This window comes from Pelecanus crispus, chromosome Z (genome assembly GCF_030463565.1).
Source record: "Pelecanus crispus isolate bPelCri1 chromosome Z, bPelCri1.pri, whole genome shotgun sequence".
NCBI classification, from domain to species: domain Eukaryota; kingdom Metazoa; phylum Chordata; class Aves; order Pelecaniformes; family Pelecanidae; genus Pelecanus; species Pelecanus crispus.
The window spans coordinates 45,025,040-45,047,801 of NC_134676.1; the positions used below are offsets into that span (position 1 = coordinate 45,025,040).

The 22,762-nt window shown below is 39.7% G+C and overlaps 1 protein-coding gene across 1 annotated transcript in view; it reads right to left on the reverse strand.

The window, feature by feature from the left end:
- Positions 1 to 1,171: 1,171 nt before the first annotated feature.
- Positions 1,172 to 22,762, reverse strand: part of GOLM1 (golgi membrane protein 1) — a 30,274-nt gene continuing 8,683 nt past the window's right edge. Inside the window, exons 3-9 of the mRNA XM_009490151.2 lie at positions 19,005 to 19,059; positions 17,877 to 17,979; positions 11,516 to 11,654; positions 7,790 to 7,919; positions 6,228 to 6,515; positions 4,010 to 4,123; positions 1,172 to 3,675 (exon numbers count right to left, since the gene is read on the reverse strand). Of these exons, the coding sequence (XP_009488426.1) occupies positions 3,614 to 3,675; positions 4,010 to 4,123; positions 6,228 to 6,515; positions 7,790 to 7,919; positions 11,516 to 11,654; positions 17,877 to 17,979; positions 19,005 to 19,059 (891 nt within the window). The 3' untranslated portion in view covers positions 1,172 to 3,613. The remainder of the gene's footprint in view (positions 3,676 to 4,009; positions 4,124 to 6,227; positions 6,516 to 7,789; positions 7,920 to 11,515; positions 11,655 to 17,876; positions 17,980 to 19,004; positions 19,060 to 22,762) is intronic.

The window sequence follows — 22,762 nt, forward strand, 5'->3', positions numbered from 1 at the left end:
TATTGCAAAGGAGGGATTGCTAATTTGTTCCATTGCTCAGTCAGCTCTTGCGCAACGTTCATTCTCGTATTGACCACGGTGCTGCTGCTGGATCCTACTGCCTTCTGTAATGGTTGATACAGGTAGAAATCCCAAACAGGAGGAGCCCCAAACCTACCCTTTCCTTCCTGAACAGTTCTTCCTCCTGTGCTTCCAGATGTGAAATAATAGAGGTAAGCTGTTGTGCTGAGCAACCTCCTGCTACAAGAGGAAAAAAGAAAGTTTAAAAAGCTGACTTGCTCTTTGATAAACCATACTGCCAAGTCTTACCTGGGCCATGAAAGCAAATCCTCCGGGTTTGACTGTGTTGAACAGGACAATTCTTCATTTCAGTGCAAAATGGCTTCCTCCGCAGTGATGAGCTTGTAACTCCCTCTTGACCATGCAAGACATTTGTGTGTGTTTCTCCTAACATATAGTTGTACTGTGGACTAATACCACTTCAACTTCATCAGCTAAGCAGCAGCACTGCTGAGCTAGAGCTGGAAAAGAAGAAACTCTGAAGTGGAACACCCACTTGTCTGCCAGCAGTTTGCACCTTCTTGAAATAAGGAGAAGTACTGCCCTGAAGACATGCTTCTGATTTGTCTGCTAAGGAGGTTGCATACCATTTTACATGTTTCCTTATCACCATGATTAATATACTTGAATGCTAATGTATCATTGCCAAAGGAATCAAAATCCTGAAAAATGTAGTCGTAAAGCTGGCAAACTGGTTCTAGGGCAGGGCACTGAGAATTCATCTGGCTTTTGCTGCCTTCTTGTAAACAATCACAAAAATCTTTCCTGTCTTAAAAATCTTTAACTATGTGACAGCAGCTCAAGGACAGCCTTCAGTATTTGCCCAAAGGAAGCAGTGAGTAAAAGAGAAACAAACTTCCACATCATTTATAAAACTAAGAAAAGAGGAGTGATCATCTTTCCCATTTTCATTAACATTAAAAGTGGACGAACTGTACAGAATAAGGTGAATACACAATAGAGAAGATTATTTTTATTTTAAAATGCTTACCTAAAATGGATCAGGCTTAGTTTTTAAAAAAACATCAAGGACAAGTGTTAATTTAACCCCAAGATGATACAGCAAAGCAGCAACTAAAAATTTTAGTGATAGACGATGAACCTTCACAGTTCCAAATGAATCTCATTTTGTTCAACTGGAAGTCCTTTAATTTTAAAATTCTATATAGTAGACATAGAGGCCCCTTGTCTACTAGAAAGCTACTACTCTAGTTACATTCCTGTAGCACTTGAAGCCATTGAGAGTAAGATTGTATTCTTTCATGCTATTGAACACTGCTCTTACGCTGGTTTTCACGCCCCCTACTGTCAGGTGTAACAAGTGTGCTTTGTACAAAGGTGGTCATGTTTATAGGGAGGGCGACATCTAGCTGGCTAGTGAGAAGCCCAGTCAGGTTTGGGTACTGTACAGAAATACAGCCAAAACAATTTGTTTTAAAAGAATTCCTGGGCAATATATTAATTACCTTAATGATTTTGTTTGAGATTTTTACCAGTTTCAAGTTAAAGCCATTCGTTCAACTTGAATCCAGTGTTTCACTGTACATTTTATACTGTTAGAATATATGCTTTTTAGCAATCACTATTAAATTCCCGATTAAGTTAATCTCAGCTATGTAATTGTTCACAGAGCAAGTCCTAAGAAAATACCCCCTTTTACTCCGAATGTGTAAACATTTGTAAAACATGCAATTATTTGCAAAAAATAACTTAATAGCCCAAGCTTCCCAATACTTGTCAGTTAGAAGAGATGCTCATACCTCCTTTTCTCTCCTTGCTTACAAGCAGTTGTTTTCCCTGCTATATTGACTATAGTAGCCCAGACCAGTTAAGTCTGACTTAAATGGTAAAAAAAACAGAGTAACCAAGAACTCAGTCATGGAAGTCAGTGCTTTTCTTAGAAGAATTCAAGTTAGACATGGCAAGTCCATCAGTGAACTGTTTACGTATTTAGGCTTAATAGGCACCATTTGACTTGAGTTGCGCCTTTCACTCAGTGACAACTAATACTTTTTTCATACACAAAAGAACCAACCTTCTCCTTGCCTATTTAGGCATCTTAAGGTACAGGATTTACAAACTAGTACACTGAGGAATGACACACCACAAAAGTAGTTACAAAATGAAGTGCATGAAGAGAAAGCCAAGGCAAATTTGTATTTTCTTAAATGGAATTGCTGGTTGGGAAGTCAGTCATGTCTGTCTGCTCCCATGCTGTCTCAATGGAGGTTGGTTGATACTCACAAAGATTGCACCAAACACAGATGTCAGTCCTGAGAACAGACACAAATACAATCTTCAAAACAGCTGGCTACACCCAGTGCAGCCTGTATTGCAGTTAAGGGTGTCTTAGTGGTAGCAGGGGGTATTTCTAGGTTATCGCAAGTAAACTAGTTTCTAGTTTACATTCAACAAGTTACAGAAAAGACAGACTACAGAACATTAACAACATGATACATTGTGCATAACATAGGACTTCACAACAACTACAGCTTTGCCTGTGGGAGACATTGACTTGTCTGGTAAATGCATAGTTTGGTTTACCTTCTTCAGAAGTCCGGCAGAGAAGATTAGTCACTTTGAACAGCTGAGATTGCTGTCCTACAAGGCAAGCATTTGCCTTCCTACTCTTAAGCAGAAGACAGTGGCTGGGTGGAGTAAAGTTGTAAGTTGTAAAAACTGTTGTAAAAAAGTAAGTTGTAGCACACCGTTTCAGATGGCTTCTGTCACAAAAAGTTCAGGAGTTTGAATTTTTACACTCTGAACTTGTGCAAGTTAGTGGTAACTGAACCATACCGTAGCACTGGTCTTGTGAACAGGAGTCCAACAAAGCTTCCAGAAAAATCTTCCTGCTAATCTCTTAATGAGAAGACACTATTGTCACAGTCTGGTTTTTTTAACCTAAAAGCCAAGAACACAACCAGGATGCTGTTTCAGCCTGGTTACAGATAGCGTAAGCTAGCAATTTCATTTAGGAGGCCCAGGAAAATGTATCATGCTGCACAGTATCCTAGGACTACAGTCGTGCTTGCTGACTCTTACCTACATTGCAGTAAAAAGGTGCCAAAATAGGCACCAGGGTAGACTGCAGCACAGGCCACTTTTCATCCTTCCTGTGTTTTGCCAAGGTAAGTTAGCTCCCCTTAAAACTAGGCTGGGGATTTCTCTACTGCATTGCTCAGGGGAGATAGTCCTCTGCCAAGGATGGATCCTTCTCATCTACCAACAATCCATACATAGTTATTGTAATATGACCGTACAAGTTAGCGGACTTCAAAGTTACTACATTTATTGCTAGCTGGTTTCAATTTTGTAATCAGTAGGAAGGAAAGAGTAATTGCAGAGGTCAAGCTGCTTTAAAACAAGTCTCCAGAGATTTAATTTTTTTTTTCACCACTGAAACAGTACTAAAACTTCACAAGAAAACACTACTTCATTTGGGCCCTTATTGAAGCCCTGAGATGATAATCAAAACATTCTCAGATCACTTTGCTCTCATCATTGCTGCATTTATATGAAGAGGTGACGAAGTTGCATTGTGAACCTCCTTTGTTCACAACCTCTGTTCTTCACCTTGCTCAGATAAGTGGTTCTTCATATCTTCAGGGTTTTGAACTAATTAGGAAAAAAGAGAAAGGTACAGAAATCTCTTAAAGAGAGGTAGAAATGGTAGTTTGTTGTCTAGAAAATAATCTAGAACACAGCAGGAAAAATTTTGAAAGGACCGTTAAGTACTGTATAGTATAGCACAGCTACAGGTACTATCTCTACCCACTACAAATCAAACAGTAGCTTCAGTGATGCTACACAGAAAATAGGTCACACTGTCAACATAAGGGAATGCTCAAAGAACAAACAGAAATTGGCTAGCTGTATCTGCTACAGGATGCCATTCAAAATACCATCTTAAAATTTTCAGCACGTGGTACTTCAATTAAAACTTTTTTACCATTTTCAATCCCTGCAAGTGCTGCTTGCTTGTCCGTTTCTGATTCAGCTTCATTCTCATCTAAATTGTAATCAACATCTTTGTCCTGGTTCAGTGCTTCATGTTCCTGTTTGTCTGCAAAAATGTTAAAATTAATTAGTTTTATGCTATACTATAAGGTAATCTGCACAAGAAACAGTTACTGTAACAATCTTCCACAGAATTTACTTTGCTGCTGAATGAATTGCTGTTTAGAGTAGGTTTTTCCTTTTGAACTGTTAAATTTCAGAGCAGCTTTTCTTGTAAATCTCACCTAAAGAACTAGATAAAATAATCCTTTAGGATTTGGGAAGTGTAATAAAATTCAGTCAGCACTCAGATGGACAGAAAGGGAAAATATTAAACATTTTCAGAATATATTAAAGGACAGCCTAAGGAAGAGTAAAATCTGAAGCCAATGCTGAAAACTTGACTGTGGTGTTGCTTTTAAATCTATTACCACCACCGCTAAAACGTATCTCAGCTTCCCCATTTCTGGTTTTTGTCCACCAAGCAGAAAGCTGTGAATACAGCATTAAAAAAAAAAAAGGACTATTTTACAATGTGCTAACTTGACACAAAACTGCTTTTCCATAAGCCCATTTTCCTCGCCCAGTCATTAATTCATCTCAAGCAACTTTTATTGACTATCTTAAGATTTCTTTATATAGAGAGCTCAGACGTAATATTCCTGGTTGCCAAACTACTACCCTTATTTTTCAGCTAACCAGCCAAAAAAAACCTTAATGGCATAGAGGTATAAACATACCCCAGTTAAGAGAGATTAGTCTGTGGTTCTGAACGTCCTCAAGCCAAGCCCTCTAATGAGTAACTGGCTTAAAAACAGGCTTGAAAATTTTTAGCCTTATGTTGTCCACATTCAGACTGCCACATCAAACAGATTTTTACAGTTCTAGACCTAAAGGGCTAAACTTTTAAAAGAAGCTTCTTTTGAAAGAGAGAGCATGCTCAGAGAATGCAGAAGAAATCTTTTTCTACCTTCGGTTCCTTTGGCTACAAGGAACCTATGCAGTAAGGTATGGGATTTTTGTTGAACAATCAAGCCTGAAGAACATCCTGCTAATCTTTCTAGCTCACAGAAATTTTGACCTTTCACAGGCTACATGACAAAGCTTGTTCTTGCACTAATTGCTGGATGATTTTTTTTAGGTAATCTTTCTGCTATTTATTTCTGTTAAAATGGAAGCAGTTTAGGTAACTTATGTATTCACATCTCTTTGGGGGACAGCCTGCTCTGGCCAGCATCTTTTTGGAGCAGTTGGAAAAATACTACTTCAGCAATGCAGATGAGATTATTTATCCCACCAAGTTATCAACAGTGTTAACATCATTACTCATGATTCCATGAATGCGTTTACTAGAAAAGTATAAGCAGCATTTTTTTGTGGGCATCAGTTCCTGCTCTGACTGCCGTAAGGCTTCCTCATGATTACTCTGTCTGGGTTACTGGGTCCAGCCTGAGACTGAGTTCTTCAAGACAGATAGCGGGATGTCTAGATTCTGGTCAGGTTTAGGCATGACAGCAATACTCTGCTGCTCGGTGCTGCGGAGACACGTGGTTCAGGGTTGCATGTGGTAGATGCCACAAACTGGCACCTTTGCAACATCTGATCTGCAGTTTTGCAGACTCACAATAATAAACTTTAGATACCTGAAGTCCCAGCTCGAGTTTTATTCATGCTAGCTTATTCTGAAATAGGGACAGAATTTTAGATACATCGTCAGATATTATGTAAAATCTTTTTACACACTGACACTAAGAAGACTATCTGCAAAACATCAATACATAGTATCTCTCTACTCATCAGTGCTTTGGATGGTTAACGTCTCATCCTTTTCAAATCCATCATATTCTTATAAAACCTCAATACCAAAAAGTTTTGGGGCTAATTTCCCCAAATGACTTGTACAGCCAGCGGAGAGAGAGAGACAGGAAGGCTGCTATGGTGACGCAGAAGAACCCAGCCTGGTAGCTCCATGTTGCGCCAAGAGAAGCCCCCATCTTTACCCACTGACTGCAGAAGAGTGCTGGGAACTGACTAACCTTTTACATCTCACACTAACCTTTATGAAACCTTATACTAAGTCTGGCCTGCTGCCACCACTGTTGCAGAAATCATGCCCTGTTCCACACTCTCATTTCTTTACTGTTCTGAACAACACGTGACATGCTACCAACCAGCCTTTCCGGGGTCCGAGTCACCCTGCTTAGCATCGTAATTTAGGAGCTGCTCCCTCTCAACTTCCTCACTGGCAGCCTGCTCTGCTGCAGGCTGTAGAGCATCTTGCCCCACTACACGTTTTTCATCATCAGACGGATTCAGCTCCTTCTGTGACTCAGGCAGCATCTCCTTATGACCTGCAGCAGCCTTGAGTGAATCCTGTGGGGTTTTCAGTTCACTAGAAAGCTTCTCCTCTTCTGCCTTAGGCTCCTGTTTTCTGATGTCAGCGAGGCCATTTATTCTTTCTGTAAACAGTAAAAATGATTTTGAGTAAAAAAAACTAATGCCTTTCAGTGGTGGCACAAGTTCAAAATCTTTAATAAATACTGCTTTATCTTTCTCATTCAATTCTTGTTTTTCCTCTGAAAGAGTATCTTTCAACCACATCAGTTCCAAAGAGAAAGACAAAGAAGACAACCCATGTTTTTCCTACTGGGAACAGCTAGAGGATGAGACTTGTAGAGTCTACTGTGACATTGTTTACTGTCAACAGATTCACACTTCGACCTGCTTAAAATTTTGGTATATGCAGTTAATACATTGGGCAGGTGAAACAGCAGTTTAAATAAAAATTGCAGTGTGCTACATAAGCATCAGGTTTCTGTGTGTTACATTTTGTTACTAACAATAAAACCGATTTGGTTTTGAGAAGTAGCTTAGGACAAAGCAGTCACATGACGAGATTTCCAAGTAAATCTAGGCTGTTCTTATTTTTAAATATGAAGAGGAAGGGCAAGAGGGCTATTACTTTTAGCAGACATTACCATATCTTTTTTCCTGTGTATCTGTATTTTTAACTAAAAAAGTTGTGATAAAATTTGCCTGAATAAACTATATATAGATGTTGTCTTCAATCGCTAGCTAAAATGAGCATTGCGTACCCCTAAGGTTGTGATTTAAGATAGCTTGTAAGAATAATCAAACATGAAATTGAATTTCTATCACACACAGTACTATGTGAGACTGACGCACTAGGATACATCCATCCACATTAATAGTTCCTGAAAGTTGAATGCCAAAGCAACTGTTCGGTTAACTAATCTGATCTCCTGCATATCATTTCCCTTACTTGCATTTTGCTTAGTGACAACACATGGGAAGCACAGATTTGTGTTTGTTTAAAGCCTAACTTTCAGCTATTCCACAGGGTGGGGTAGCAGGCTAGATGTGTCTAACTTACTAAAAAAGCAAATTTTAAATATGCTTAATAATTATTGCTTCCAAAAGAAGGACATTTTCCTCCATATTAAATGAGGTAGGACTCCAGAATTGTAAATATTTGTATTTTCCTTTACATGCAACATGTCAATTACAACAAAACCAAACCAGCAGAAATGTTAGTAATAAAAATGCTGGAATAGATATTACACCTCTCCACAGCTGGAAAATTGATTATAATTCAGTCTACCAGTGTCACTTTTTCCATCTTAATCTTGTGTACAAACATGTTTTTTAAATGTTCAATTAAATTACAAACATTCTTATCCAGTTGCTAGTAAGACAGTGATTTCCAGCTCACCTTTAACCTGCAGTAGGTCTGTCTTTTGTACTGTAGGTACTGCTTTAGGTACATCATCATTGTGTTTCTGCTGTTCCAAGTCAGCCTGCTTGAACTCAGTTTGTGTCAAGGCTGGCAGTTGAATATTAACCTATAAAGTGAATGTACACAGAAAAGCATTGGTCTAATTGGTCTATATAACTACTCCTGGATTTGGAAAGGGAAGTGGAAGTTAGATACTAATTCAGTAGGGGAAAAAAAGTCCTAACATGCTCGGAAATATTTGGACTGAAATTTTTATTGGTGATGGAAGTACCATACAATCTTGAATATGCGGTGATGTTTCTATATAACAGCACTACACATTGGGAGAATTTAACACACCTTCTTTAATCTAATAGTAGCTAACTGTGAGGTTACTGTTCTTGGTTAGTGTTTCACAAGAAACACTACCTGTTATTCTCTGAGGGTCACAGAACTGTAATACCACACATTTCTCCACTGTTGCCCTGCTACCGTGTCAGGATCAGCAGAGCAAAAAAAACGGTGGCATTCACTACTGTTAGTAATCTACGGGGACAGGTAAACTGAGTTTGGGCGTAATAAGACTTCAATTAAGCAAGCCCGTACATAACTGGTCTAAAACTATGTTGAATGCAGGATTAAGAGAAGAAAAACTCAAATCAACCAACCAGACAACAGTATCTATTCAACGTCATGGAGCTTACTTAATGTATTAAATACTGGTACTAGACTGCTCTCAGCATCTGACCCATCTGACCTGCTTAAGGGCTAATGGCCAAGACGTACACCACCTTGAAGATCTTCCAATTTAGCAATTAAAATTCTACATACAACTTCTACTCATATCAGCATTTAACTGGCTGAGAGCTACGTCAATTCAGTTCATGCAAAAACTGAACATGAAACGTCCCTGGAACCTGTGCTGTGCTCTATCAGCTTCAGCGCAAAAAAACAGGCTGTAATGAACCTGTTTGTTCTATGGGGATTTTTTGTTGGTTTTTTGTTTTGTTTAAAAAAAACCAGAAGATGCGGAGAAAGAAGCAGCATACAGACATTTAGAAACATAAACCTTTTTATAATACGTGGTACTATACAAATGAATAGGAAACCTTATGGTATAGAAAGTCTTACAGCCAACAAAGTTTTCTGTTACGATTGTTGATGAGACTGTAGCTACCTGTTGTTCTAAGCAGGTCAGTAAAACACTAGGTTGTCAAGTGTTCACACATTGGAAAAATGTCTGCAGAAAGAAGTGGTTAAACAACCAAGAAACCAAAGCTATAGAGGATTTGTAGGATATGATTACTTGTCTGTTTAGAAAATGTTGAAGCTCAGTCAAAGCCAGGCAGAACTGAAAGACCTTGTTGGGTCAACACCATAAAGTCCAACATCAACAACAAATAATCCGGCATTAACTCTTATGAAAGCTTGAGAAGCAAGTATTACCACAGACTATTTGGTTTTGCAGTAAGGATATTCAGAACAACTCCATCTTCCTTCAGTCATTAAAATAAAAATGCTGTATTTAAAACTGCTTCTGTTGTATAAATAATTCAGTATCTTGAGGTCATTCTCTACAGTAGAAATCATCAGAAACTGAACATAAGACCATTTTTCACTTTATTTTGGGCATGAATTCTTCTTTAAAAATACTGAGCCTGCACTTAATAGCAAGAAATTACCTCTTGATTAAACATGCCAAAGCCTTTAACTTATATTACCTTAAATTTCAAGCTTGGTAATTTTTAATGATGGTGTCAAATAAATTAAAAGGGTGTATGCTGAAAATTTTAAAGTTGAAGTGGTTGGATAAAAAGATAATAATTGGAACATTGTATATTCCTCAACCAAGAAGTATACATCATTCCTTAAAATACAGAGCTGTAAGAAAAGCTGTATATTAACCAACCAACACTCCATTTTCTTTCTCTGTTTCATGTTAACTCTGACCTTTCTATTACATAAGTATGCATATCTTACAGGAATTATTCCAGACAAAAACACTGGCTAAAAACATATATAGATTTCCTCAGTGTTGCAGGAGACCAAAATTGTCCTGCAGAGGGGCTTCAGCCAAACTCCTCAGGGATGATTTCCCTTCCAAACCAAAAATGGTAAAAAACAACCCCAAACCCCAAAGCAAAACAAAAGCATCTGGTACAAATAATGTGAATGAAAATCTGCTGCAAAGCAACACTAGAAATTAAATTGACCACCTAGTATGATCTTCCCCATATCCACCTTCCAAATAGTATTTTAGATCTTGACATTAAATAAGATACATTTTTTTGACAAACAAATGTGTCATCTCCAAATGATGGGCTTATTACTTACTCGTTACTATATATTTACTATTACTATTATTACTTTTCGTTTACTTCCTTGACACTGTTGATAAAAATTATTGACAAACAAGAGCTTTCACTTTTTTTTTTTAAAAAGGGATAACTGGCTAGCATTTCCTGTCTTTAATGCTTCATTCATCTTGCAGCTCTCACACAATGCAGGTTTCCAGGATAAAAGGTGACAAACTTCGGCACTTCTCTCTCCCACCATTTTACGTAAAGGACTGGACACAGACCGGAATCATTACCCAAATACCTAGGCGTCTCTGGCCAGACGTTTCAGCCATTTTCTCCTACCCATTTCCATCTATTTTCAAAACCCAGGTTCAACCGTCGTTGCTTTACTTTTTCCACTTCTGAAGGCATCAAATTGTTTCTTCTAGTAGCCTTTTCCTAGCCAAAGAGAAGAGGGTGCATACCACCAAACCCCCACTGCCTTTGCAATGAGAGTTGGCTACCCAGGTATGGGGAAAAGGCCCCACTGCCATCACATGTTAAAAAAAAGTCACTTCTGTAACTGGTGCTCGCAGGCCTGAAGAAAGGGCAACTTTGGTACATAGAAATAAATTAGTTGCCTTCTCGCCCGGGAGCTTCATTGCGTGTTTCCTGGGCCATCTGTATCAAGCTTAACCAACCAAGTCCTATCCCTGACCAAATCCTGCTTCACTGAAGAAGCATCAATAATTCACATCCCAAGACAACACGATGATGATCTGAAATTTCCTTTTCTCAGGATTTCCCCCTGCCCTCTGCATCCCAGGAAGAAAGTCAGCTGGCACGCAGCCACCCTACGCAGCAAACCTGACCTACCCTAGTGAGCCTTCTCACGTCATGTAGAGCAACGCCTTTTGTGGTTCTTTGACTCAGAACATCCAAAAGCAAACAGCTAAAATATTTGATCTTCCCCTCACTCCCACTGTAAAAGGCTGAAATTAGGATTTCTGTGAAAATTCATAGCTGATGGACCTCAAAGACCCTTGGACTACAATATCATATTCAAGGCTCGCTGCTACTCTAAAGTAATTCACAATTTATCCTCAACACACATCTTCAACACACAAAGCAACTAAGTCCTTTAACAAAGTCAAAAGGAGTTGTGAACCAAAGCTCAGCAATGTAAATAGTCTTTAACGGGCTCCACAGCATCACCTCTCAAATTCTGCCCATCTCAGAAACACAGTGATTTGAAGTCTCCTGCAGGACCTCTGCCTTGTTCTGTCCTTGGAATCACTCCATTTCCCATAGATTAGAAACACTCAACAAATGTGAAGGAAAGCAGTGCAAAACTTAATGAGATGTTAGTTGGAGATAGCAGAAAGGTAGAAAGCCCCTTAGAATTACAAAGAAAAAGATTTTTAAGAAATTACCCAAACCATACCTGACTACTTTTTTTTGAATCTTCTGAGAAGTCTTTGTTTTCTTTTATTTGTGGTACATCACTATCCTTTTTTGTAAGCTCATCTATCCTTTCTTCACATTGTTCTTTTAATTCTTTCATCTGGTTGATGCACTGTGACCTGGAGAAAACATGAACAAGCGAGCAGCTGTTAACTTTCATCCACACTCTTCTAAAATGTTCTTTTGTAAAATGGATTTATTCCTTTTTCTTATTTATTTTATTATTTTCTTAGTTCTCTTATCCATGCTTACATTTGAGAATTCAGTACGAAAAAACAGGGTGCTAACCTAAGTCCTAAGGACAAACTCATGGTGCACGCGGTCCAAGTTCTACTGGAAGAAATTTATTTAAACTGCTTTTGTTAGACCAGCTCAACAAACTACATGAATTTTCTTGTCTTTCGCTAACCACTCAATTTCAGTTAAGTCAAAATCAATTTTGATCCCTGAAGGATTTCTAGTATGATAACAGAAATGCATATTTGGATTTTAGCTAGGAAGAGGAAACAGCAAGGTACTAGTTGAAATAAAAAACAGGTGTAAGCTACTGCTAGCAAACTGCACACCCTTTCTCAGTACTTCACCAAAGCACAGTGCTGCAAGATGTAACAAAACATATGTGACAGCAATGGAGTTCACCAGTAGCTATTTTAAGTTCCAAATGGAGTATCTCCTAAAGATGCAAGTGTTGTCTATCTTTTATATACTTTTAACAGTTACACAGTGCTATTAGTGCCTTAACCTTTGTGATGCCAGGGGTCTTCTGTTTGCAGTTCTGCAGCCTGCCTTTCCCTCACAGCTCCGTAACCCCTAGGTAAGCCCTAGGCTGCTGCGGCAGTGTTTTTCCTGAAGCTGCCAGGGCAGTGTTTTCCCCTTCTGTGGCTGTGCTGAGGGTCCTGTCCAAACCCCAGGAGTGCTGTCAAGCAGGGTTTCTCATGGGAAGTGACTGCCATCAGGGCAAGATCACCCTTTCTCTCCCACTCTCTTCATAACCTGTTCTGTAACTTTTGGTTTATATTAGAGGAAAAATGAGACCTAGTGCATAACAAGGCAGATAAGCATTGCCCCATAACACACATGCAGGGTGGCTTAGGAACCCGTCATCATATGACCCCAAGTATGCTTTAATCCCACCATGAACAGGAATAAGCAGTATGGGTTTGGGTGGATGCTGATGAGAAGTGCATCATGCTAGAGGAAAATGTGGTGAAAAAGCAGCAGCAGCAGCACCCACTGCACTGGAGAGCATGCACAAGGAAGAGGCCTGGCTGGGGACCATACTGTTTCTCTTCCCTGCTGTCCCTGGGGACAAAGGAGTTTGTTGGAGGGTTTTTAACCCCTTTTTTCCTTTCTCTCTCTCTCCCCTTTGTTTTTTGCCCACTCGAAGGTAACTTTGAGTTCAACGTACACCATCAGCTACAGATCCTGCAAACACATCTTCCTGCATGCAAAACCTCTCTCAGCATCCTGTGGACAACATGGTCAACATACTGCAAGTTTTACCTCCCCCTCACTAAGACAGAAGGGGATGAATTTCTGAGCCTGGTTCTGGCAGGGTGTTAATAGCCCTGGTGTTAACAGCAGCTGGTTCAGCCAGACTTGTTCCAGTTTCTCAAGCTGCAAATAAGCTACTACCTAATTCAGAGGAATTCTCAGGGCTCATGACCTCTATGACTGTAAGTCACTTGTTTGTATTGCACTTTCATCCTTCTCCACTCCTCCCCACTCTTTTTAAAAGCAAAAAATCTGTTCTGTAGTTCACACCCAGAAAAGGAGTGGTAGACAGGCAAGCTATGAACTGGCAAACTAATTACCTTTATTACCGTTTCTTCTTGACTTGCCATTATTCTAAAGTCTGATTTTGCTAATGCTAATACATGGGAGAGTCATCAAAATAAGCAGTGCTTCATAAGTCGGTGAACATCAGAGACAATAAAACAACATAGGTTTGAGTTATGCACACATTCACTAATTTCTAAGAAATAAAAGGGCATCAGAATTGCCTGCACCGGAATTTGCAAGCTTGAGATAGATGCAGTATGCACACAACCTGAAGTTGGAGATAGAGCAACCTTTTGTAAATGCTCTTTCATCCCACACTGCACATGAAAATAAAGTTCATTTAGCATCTGTGACAAATATTCATAATTTTTAATTTATTATCTGTGAAGGAATTCCCTCCTTGTGAAAGGGATTTCTGGAGACTTGAATACTCTACTTGTGCATACAACTTCTGAAGCACAAGAACAGCATAAGTGTCTCCACCTCATCCCACTGATAATGACATACTTCAAATGTGCAAAAAGAGTGCTCTGTTTCAGTCTCTGTAGCACATTTTCTCTCTCACAAGATTAAGCAGAGTTAGTTTTTGTGATAAAGAGCTCACCTGCACACACACAAAGGAGCCCAAGTAATAAGCTCCCCAGCTGCTTCCAGGCCCATCACAGGAACCATCAGCCCATCCAAGGCCCACTTCCACAAGCCCAGAGGAGTACAGAGGCACAAGGGCAGCAGAGAGCCTAAATTATGGACTCAGAAGAACAGACACCCTGTCCAGACCACCGCAACCCAGGGCTGTCTCAGGTCAGGCTCAGCCCTTGTGTCCAGGTGAGAAACCCATCAAGATGAGTCAACAGGACCAGGGTGTTTCTTGCCCAGGGTGTCGGACACATGATAGGATGCAGGGGCAGAACATGTCAGGATTGCACTAGCCTTATTATGGGACCAAAGGCAGGGAAAAGGACAGATCTCTGGTGGAAACAAGCATAAGAAAATAGATAAGGGGATAAACAAAAATCAGTCGCATGTGAACACATTGCTGGTCAGTGAGCTTGTCTGGCCTTCCCCTGCAGCTGGTCAGCACAGTATGTCCCATTTCTTTTTAAATGCCTTCTTAATTCTTTCCTGGGTGAGGGACTCCCTATTCAGTGTGTGCATGTGTGTGTACAGGGGTCTGAGTGTAGCAGCTGGAGTTAGACTGGGGTGGGAGGGCTGCATGTGGGTGGTGCAGGGACTGGTGCCAGCCAGCACATTTTGCACTAGTGGGCCTCCACCCAGGGGAGCAGAATGAGGCTACTGGTGTTGTTCGTGCTCATGCAAGTGTGTCCGTGTTAACCTGCGTGCCTGGCCACGTACATGTGTGCTCTGTGTGCATGGGAATGTGCCACGCACAGGTGTGCTCTGCATGCAGCCTCTCCCCTCCCAGGCTGCTGGATTTGCTGCCACCACCCCCACTGTGTGAAACAGAGCACCTTTGTCCTCCAGGAGCATGTATCACCAGCTTCTTTGATCCCTGCCAAAAAAGATTGCTCATGGACTCACACTCTTACACCTGTCTGCAAATAACAGGGCTGCAAATACCAAACTAATTATCAGACTTCTTACAGGTAGCAAAATTTCCAAAGAAGCAGCTACATAACAAACAAAGCTCCTAGGAATCAAAATGCATCTGAATATTGAAATATCTTCAAAAGATCAGTCCAGAGGCTCATGTTTCTCTCTGGTTACGGCAGGGGAGAAGGGTCAGTGCTGCCAGTCAACCTTTGCTGAACGAGCTCTACTGCAAGCAGAGAGCACTGGGCACAGCATGCACCAAGGGTATCCTGGTAAGTTCATTGCTGAGAAACGTGCACTCCTTTTGCACACACTACCAGTAAGGGCACTTAACTCCTGTTGACTTCTGTATGGAAAACACTAAGCTTGCTCAAAACAAAAATGCCGAGATGAAACTTCAAGACTTGGGCATGAGAAAAAACAAGGATGTTTGTGCCTTCTAAGTTAACCAATTTTGTGCTTATGCATTCCACACACACAACCAATTTTATCACTGTCTTCTACAATGCAATATCCAATTGTTTAAAAAGAATGATTTACAATGTGTGTAGTTAAAAAAAAGGCATTTGACTTCTGCCACCTTTTTATAACATTTTCAATTATACAATAATACTGCCTCTTCATTTTGTCCACTGGGCAAAGCGTACGTGATACATAAGGCGTGAAACCTTCATTCACGCAACTCCCAAGTTGAAGGAAGAAACACTGGCATAGCACAAAAGCAGGTCTAACACCCCCTCCTGCCAAGGCTTACTACAGATGAACAGAGAGGCAACATCTTGGTTTACTCCTCATACTGAGGGGAGGAAGGAAGACAGATTAAAAGTAACATTTTGAGTCTTTATAATAGTACTTGTTTTTCTAGGCCCATAATCACGCTGGAAAAAGGTTGGTTGTAAGCATTTAAAATCACAGTATTAAGCATTTAGTAACAGCAAAGAGGACTGTATGTAACCAAGTACAATCAGATGTATGTTTCTATAACTACCAGAATACAATGCAAAGTTAGTAATGTAACTTACTACAACAGTGAAATATTAATGCTCCAACATTCCCCCTAAAAGTACACAACAAGCAACATTTAAAAAATGGATTTATATATGTTCCTCCTACAATTGTGTGAATGCTACAGGGTGCCCAAGCTATAAAGCATTCCATGAAAATTTGAGTGCAAAGTTCGTTTTCCTCACTTGCATAGCTACAAAAAAATCCAGAAATAGAAAATGAACACTTAAGTGTTATTCAGCAAAGCTAGTGAAGAAAGCGAAGCTCCTTCACCAACATAACTGCTTTTATGGACTCCAACTGAGAGACTGCAGGAAAGAGTGCACCTGCCTCAGCACCAACTGGAGGCAGACCAGCTAGCTGAGTCCCTGTTCAGCTAGCACATGGCTGAATTATCACAGCTGTCTCTATGTCTACCCTGATGCAAGCAAACCCATCTTCACCACTGTAACTTGTATAGCTCTTCACCTTGAGCCAGTCTTTACCCTGGAGCTGTACCCTCCAAATCCAACCTTCTTCTGTTAAGCAAAGAGGGATTCTTTACAGTACACTCCCATGAGCAGGGATGCTCTGTCAGCACTTTCCTCAATGAAGCTGTACTTGAAAACATTTCACCAGACAGGGGCAATAAACCTGAGTTTTCAGAAACCAGACTTGCTACATTTGCCTTGTATCACTTCCCTGCACACGTTTATCAATCCAGTGCTTCAGGGATGTACCTCTCATATAGAGCATGACCGTACAGCACATACATACACCTACGGATCCATTTATTCTTGCTGATCTCAGCCTTACAAGGAAGATGCTGGCGAACAGACACTCTAACTAGCAAAGAACTATCAACAGAGGTCCAGGAGTCCCAGCTCTGTCATTAACTAAGCAGCAAAGAGACGGTGCTTAACAACCATGATACATAAAAAACTTTGTCCCTCTAAGTACCTTAACAGACACGCAAATGCAACTTGGCTTAATAAAAAGTTGGTACAAACTTAAGCCTCCAACTTCCTTCTACTTTTCTGTTAGAAGTCCTAAATTATTAGAACTCCACTAGTACAGTCCATCTAGGACATCATTATTAAATGAGTAATAATGCCCTAAAAAAAGAATACACAACCAACTCGTAATCAGTAAGTATCCCAAAAGCACTAATACTAATCCTTAATTCTTAAGCAGGGGAAGAAAAAAGGTATTTCAAGTTTGGCCTGCAGAATTTCAGTTATTTGCCTTGTTGAACTTTTAGTCATAATTCCTACAAAATCTGCCTAAACAGTGGCTGCTGGAAAAATACCTATTACTAGAGCAATTATATTCTTGATGGAAAACCATTATGAGAACATGCAAACAGCAAATCCTGTTTGTTTTCTATGTCTACACACCAGAGGGAAGATACAATAGGATGTGAAGACAGGTGGAGGGAACAAGAACATAGCTGAACAGAAAGAACCCAGGAGAAATTCCTAGAAATACCAGAAATGTTTATTTAGTGTAAGGATACCGATAAGCACTTGTGTTCAGTTATCCGTGCCTTCTAATTCAGTGGGAAATCTCAACAAAAAACATGACCAGGTACAAACTGTAATGGAGAACACATGGCTCTGACCATAACTGTACCAGAAATTTTCTGAGACCTCTGGCAGCTCACTGAAGCACAGCTTCTCATCAGGTATTCCTGTATCTTAGTTAAACTTCTTCAGAGTATAGCCTCTTTGTGTTTCAGTTTTCCCTCCAACTCTTAAATGAGAACATTGCTACCTTTCTCCTCCTGCAATGGAAGGAACATCAAGAAGTGTGGGAGAAGTCTGTGGATACTGAGATGCTGAACGTTGCAAGGTGTATGCTCTTCTCCAAGATCAACTGTGAGCAACTCTAGAAGAAGTGTCAGGTTGCTTTCTCCTTAAAACTGTACATTTACTAACAGTGCTATAGCTATCACAAGAATATTCTGAGTTATAACCAAGTCACCTACAACTCCAGAAGCCATCTTTTAGAAAGAACATACTTACAGGTCATATGAGAACTTCCTCTGAAGGTTAGTCTGGTTCTTCTGAAACCTGTAAACATCCAGCTGTAGCTTTCCATATTCTATCTGTAACTCTTTCAAGTGTTCTGTCCAAAACAGGATTAAAATAGATATTAAAATGCACACACATATATACCTACATACAACACAACAGAAATATCAAACAACAGATTGATAGTAAGCACACTAACTCAATCCATCTGTCACGCTCACTACACGGTAATTGTTGAATTTATTAATCAAAGATGCACAGGATTGGGTAAGAATAGCCTTTCAGCCTAACATACTAACAAAACCAGTGTAGCATAGGTTTTTTACCTCCTTTTCTTCATAAGGAATACTCTAACTTGTTTGCAAACCCTTGCTCTGCTAGGCTGCAGCCCAGGAAATCTTTAGGTCTATGAAGTACTAATCAGAACATAGTATGAAACAGCATTCATGTTTATTAGCCATCTAAAGACAAGCTCACAATGCTTCCCTGAATAATATGCAATTCACAGTTATGTTCCTCAAAAATAGAGGCATCTGTGATTTAGAATTTTCTTCCTGATAGAAGGCTCTGTGTGAGGGCACCAGAAGGTGGCACCACAACATATTTATCTGTTCATAGAACTTAGGATCTGTTCCCCAGACTTCCCAAACAATAAATTGCTAACAACAATATTGAAGCACCAACATGAATAGAAATGAATTAGACCAAGTTTTCTTATTTAATATAGGAGTTTGTGAATTCCCCTGGTGTTAAAATGCATGACCCAAACACCTCGGGGAGGAATGCTAGAGTATGTTGCAAAAGGTAGAATGAAGAATAAATATATTAGCAACACACACAGAAGCTAGTTTTATTCCGTATTATTTTATATCGTAACAGTCAGGAGTCCTACATCAAACACTACATGGACAAATCCTTCTGCCATTGAGGCAGATTAATCTGACACTTCACTGAACTGGAACCATGCAGATGCAGGATCTAAGTCACCACAGCTCCTGCACTGTCCCCATGACTTGAAGAAAGGCAGCATTCTCAGAAGACACCAGAAAAATGCAAGTCTTAAAAACAGGGGGCTTAGAAACCAATATAAAAGAGATGCAGAGGGGTATTATGACATACCTCGTAGACTCTGGATCAACTGTTCATTTACTGTGATGTTACTCATCAGCACTGCCTGGAAGGAGCAAAACAGAAAACAATGTTTTAATTGCAAAGGACCTGTCTTACCATTAATATTATAAACAATACCAACCGAAGCACATGTTACAAGATCTTTTCTTTGTGAAGTGCTGGGTTACAGGCAAACACAAAAACTCTTAGCTGCTCTAGAGATTTACTATTACAAACAACAAGCACTTGCTTTAACCCATATTTCCCAGTAAACACAGGTGAGGGGGTGGGGAGGGGGGGGGAAGATACCACTGTACTTAGATAAAAAGAGGAGGAATTTAAAGAGTCTACTACTAAAATTGCTTGCTGCTTTATTCTGGCTTAATCTCACAACGACGGTCACAGTCAGATTTACTATATTTATCCCATGAAAGAATAATACAGCATAGCACAGCTCGCTATCAACTACCCTCTCACCAGGGAATCAATACACCTGTATTCAGGGCATGCAAGGATGACCTATGAAAGCATTAGTCATAGAGCATAAAGGAACTGTACAAAAGCAATATCAAGCCCTTGCTTTATATCACTTTTCTAACTATTCTCTCCCTCACTTTCATAAGAAAGTGGTGGAGTGACCTTCTTCTATTGCTGCACTTTGCTCGCTCTCTCTTTCTGAGAAGGCGGTCAACATCGGAGCATGTTTTGTCTGTTCTTTCATCAGTCTCCCTCTACCAACCCATATATACACATGCCCCAAAGCACCTGAATACTGAGAGAACTAAGGCAAGTCTAAATGAAATTCATTCCTGTGAGCGAGATGTCAGGATAACTCAGATTCATATTTAACATTTAGAAAGTCTGGTGCAGAAGAATCTTCCTAAGACTACAAAAAGATGAGATCCACCAGCCCTTCAGAAATTACTTAGTCCAGTCTTAGAAGTATATTCCTTATGCTTCACTGCCACTTTCCTCATTATCCTTCTCCCAGGAAACCCCAGTGTTCTGCAGCAGTCCCAGATTGGGATACATCAAGACCCCAGTTTCCTGAAGTTTCTGCTCAAGGACTGATGTGTATGTATCTCCACACGACTTTAGTGCAAAGAAATACCTCCACCCATTCTGTCTGCCCAAGTCACCATGAAACACTGACAATGCTGTAAGTGCCTTTGTTCACAAAGGCTACAGCAATAACTGCTGGTTGATTAGGAAAAGCAAAGCGTTCAGTCAGTCTGAGTGGGATAGCACATAGCAGAGGGGTAGATTCATCTTCTGTTGATTCTTTAAAGAGTCCCAGTTCAACGAGGCGGTAATTCATGTGTTGATGAAGAGAAATATTCCTACATCATTCTATACATACAGCTGGTCCATAAACACCACTATGAAACCTTAAGAGCAAAGGCCTTGCTCCTTTGTTAAAGGAAAAAATAATAATAAAAACATGAATAACAACGTATACTTAGGATTGTTTAATACTTCTCTCTCTCCTTTCTCATAGGACAGATGAAAAAGAAAAGCTCAGGATTTGTTTTCACTGGTTATAGGGAAAATGAAGTTAATGTTTCAATGGAAATGCCAAGCTTTGCTAATGCATGAGCAACGTAATCAGGCTGTTCCAGGATTATCACCTTCAGGGTTTCCAGCATTGGCCATTACCCGAAACTGTCAATGGACTAGAAAAAAATCAGTATGACATGGCAATTTTATGTTTCCACAATTTGTTGTGTTGTGTTTTTTTTTTTTTCTTAAAACGAAACTCCCAAATATCAGAACCACTTATTTGACAGTAAAACAGACAAGTGTTAAACGTTTTGTATATTAGGACAATAATAACTGTGAATAGCTGAAGTGTATAAGTGAATAAAATAGTGTGCCATGTGAAAAAGGCTGCTTAAAACACAAGAGGGGGGGAAGTATGCACTGGTCTTTCTGGATGGCATATAAAACTTCTTTTTGGCAATGCCACACCTACCTGCCTGAATCTGTGGGTAAGACTCCAGGAAAAAAAAAAAAAAAAAAAAACCCACAAAAATCTAGTTAGCTGTTTAACTTGAGCAGGAAACACTGTTTAATAATTTACAGGGCAGTGCTCCAATTGCCAGCTTCCAATCCGGCTGTATGAATATCAGGCTTTCCACTCCTCCTCCTGTCATCCAAGTGTTAGCTAATCTTCACCTCATGGCTGTGAAATAGGCAAACATTATTCTTTGGGGGCGGTTTATGCAGGTCAACAAAGCTAACTGCTGGGAAGCACTCAGCAAACACATGCCAAAACTCAGTTCGAGGAAGAAACTCATCTAAATCTCATTCAGCCCACAAAGCAATACCTATGATCCCTAGGAGTGAGAATCCAGCTTTTGGAAACTTACTACATCACCATATCAAAATCTGATCTTCTGTAACAGAGTAACACTCTAACATAGAACTGGCTCATTGAATCTGCAAACATGTCTTGCACAGAAGTCCTTTGTGACTACCACAGAGGGAAAGTCAGTCTCCTGATTGGAGTCAATGCTGTGGACAGCAGGTCTTCAGAAACCAAAAATCAAAAGCCACACTGCCACCAGCACTCATGGAAAAATCTTGCTCTAGCTGGACAGCAATTTTTTTAATGATGACTGCCAGAGATACATTTATTTTTTTATTCACCACAGAACATCTCTACATAAGCCATACTCCACTTAAGAAACACAAAAGTTAAAGTTATTGTTTAAAAAAAACCCAAAACATAGGGTAGAAATCCCTGCAAGGAAGCTTTGAGATAAATTATTTCAAAGCGTACATTTTGAGCACATACTCTGAACTATGTACACGCATTTGATCCAATTAATGCCTTACACAGTAGTCTCCATAAACATATTCCTTGGAGGCATTACTACAATAACTCTTTCAGCATTTGCTACCATCACAAATAAAGCTAACCCAAGCACACTGAACTGACACATGTGCTTTCTAACAGTTTCTATACATGGTGTATATAAAAGCATAATGAGATATTGCAACAGAAAAAACAAAAAAAACAGCAAAGAATTTGAGGAGACTGGGTTCAGAACTAAAACCTAAGAAAAAGGAGATTTGCATTCACAAATAGAGCTCTCACAAGGAGAAAAAGACGAGCCACAGCATCAGTAAATCAGCTACTAAGAACAAAGCCAACTGGGAACAAAGCAAGCTGGGAGGGTAAGATTTACACATGCAGAAACCAGCAGAAACAAGCATTGGAAATTAGTCAGGAAGAAGGACACCTATTTCATGATCAACTGAAACAGATCTAAGTCCTTAACACAAAGAAAAGAGGCAGTTCTGCCTTGCATGCTCCTACTGATCCCTACCACCATGCCTGCAGTGCAGCACAAGCCATATTTTGATTATCTGTTGTTAGTGTCTTAATTCTATCTGGGAATTCCAACCCCCCTTCTCTATTTTTGCAAACACACCTCCCCACATACATACTTTCTTAGTAATATGCATCATCAATTTTTTTCTCTCTTTGTACTCTTCTTCTTCACCGCTGTGAAATAATCTTCAGGAGCAAATAAACAATTTATACTAGCCACGAAAAGGCCTTTTCATTCTAGGACATGAGATTAATGGCTAACTACATATTAGTAAGTGCGGAAAAAGTTCATAAATAATATCCCTAAGAAAATATTTCTCTTTTAGGTTGGTCTGTGTGCTGCACACTCATGTATACTTCAGTGGAGGAGCACCAACTGAATCAAGTCTAAAACAAATTTCAAGTCCAAAATGGAGGGGACATTGTTCAT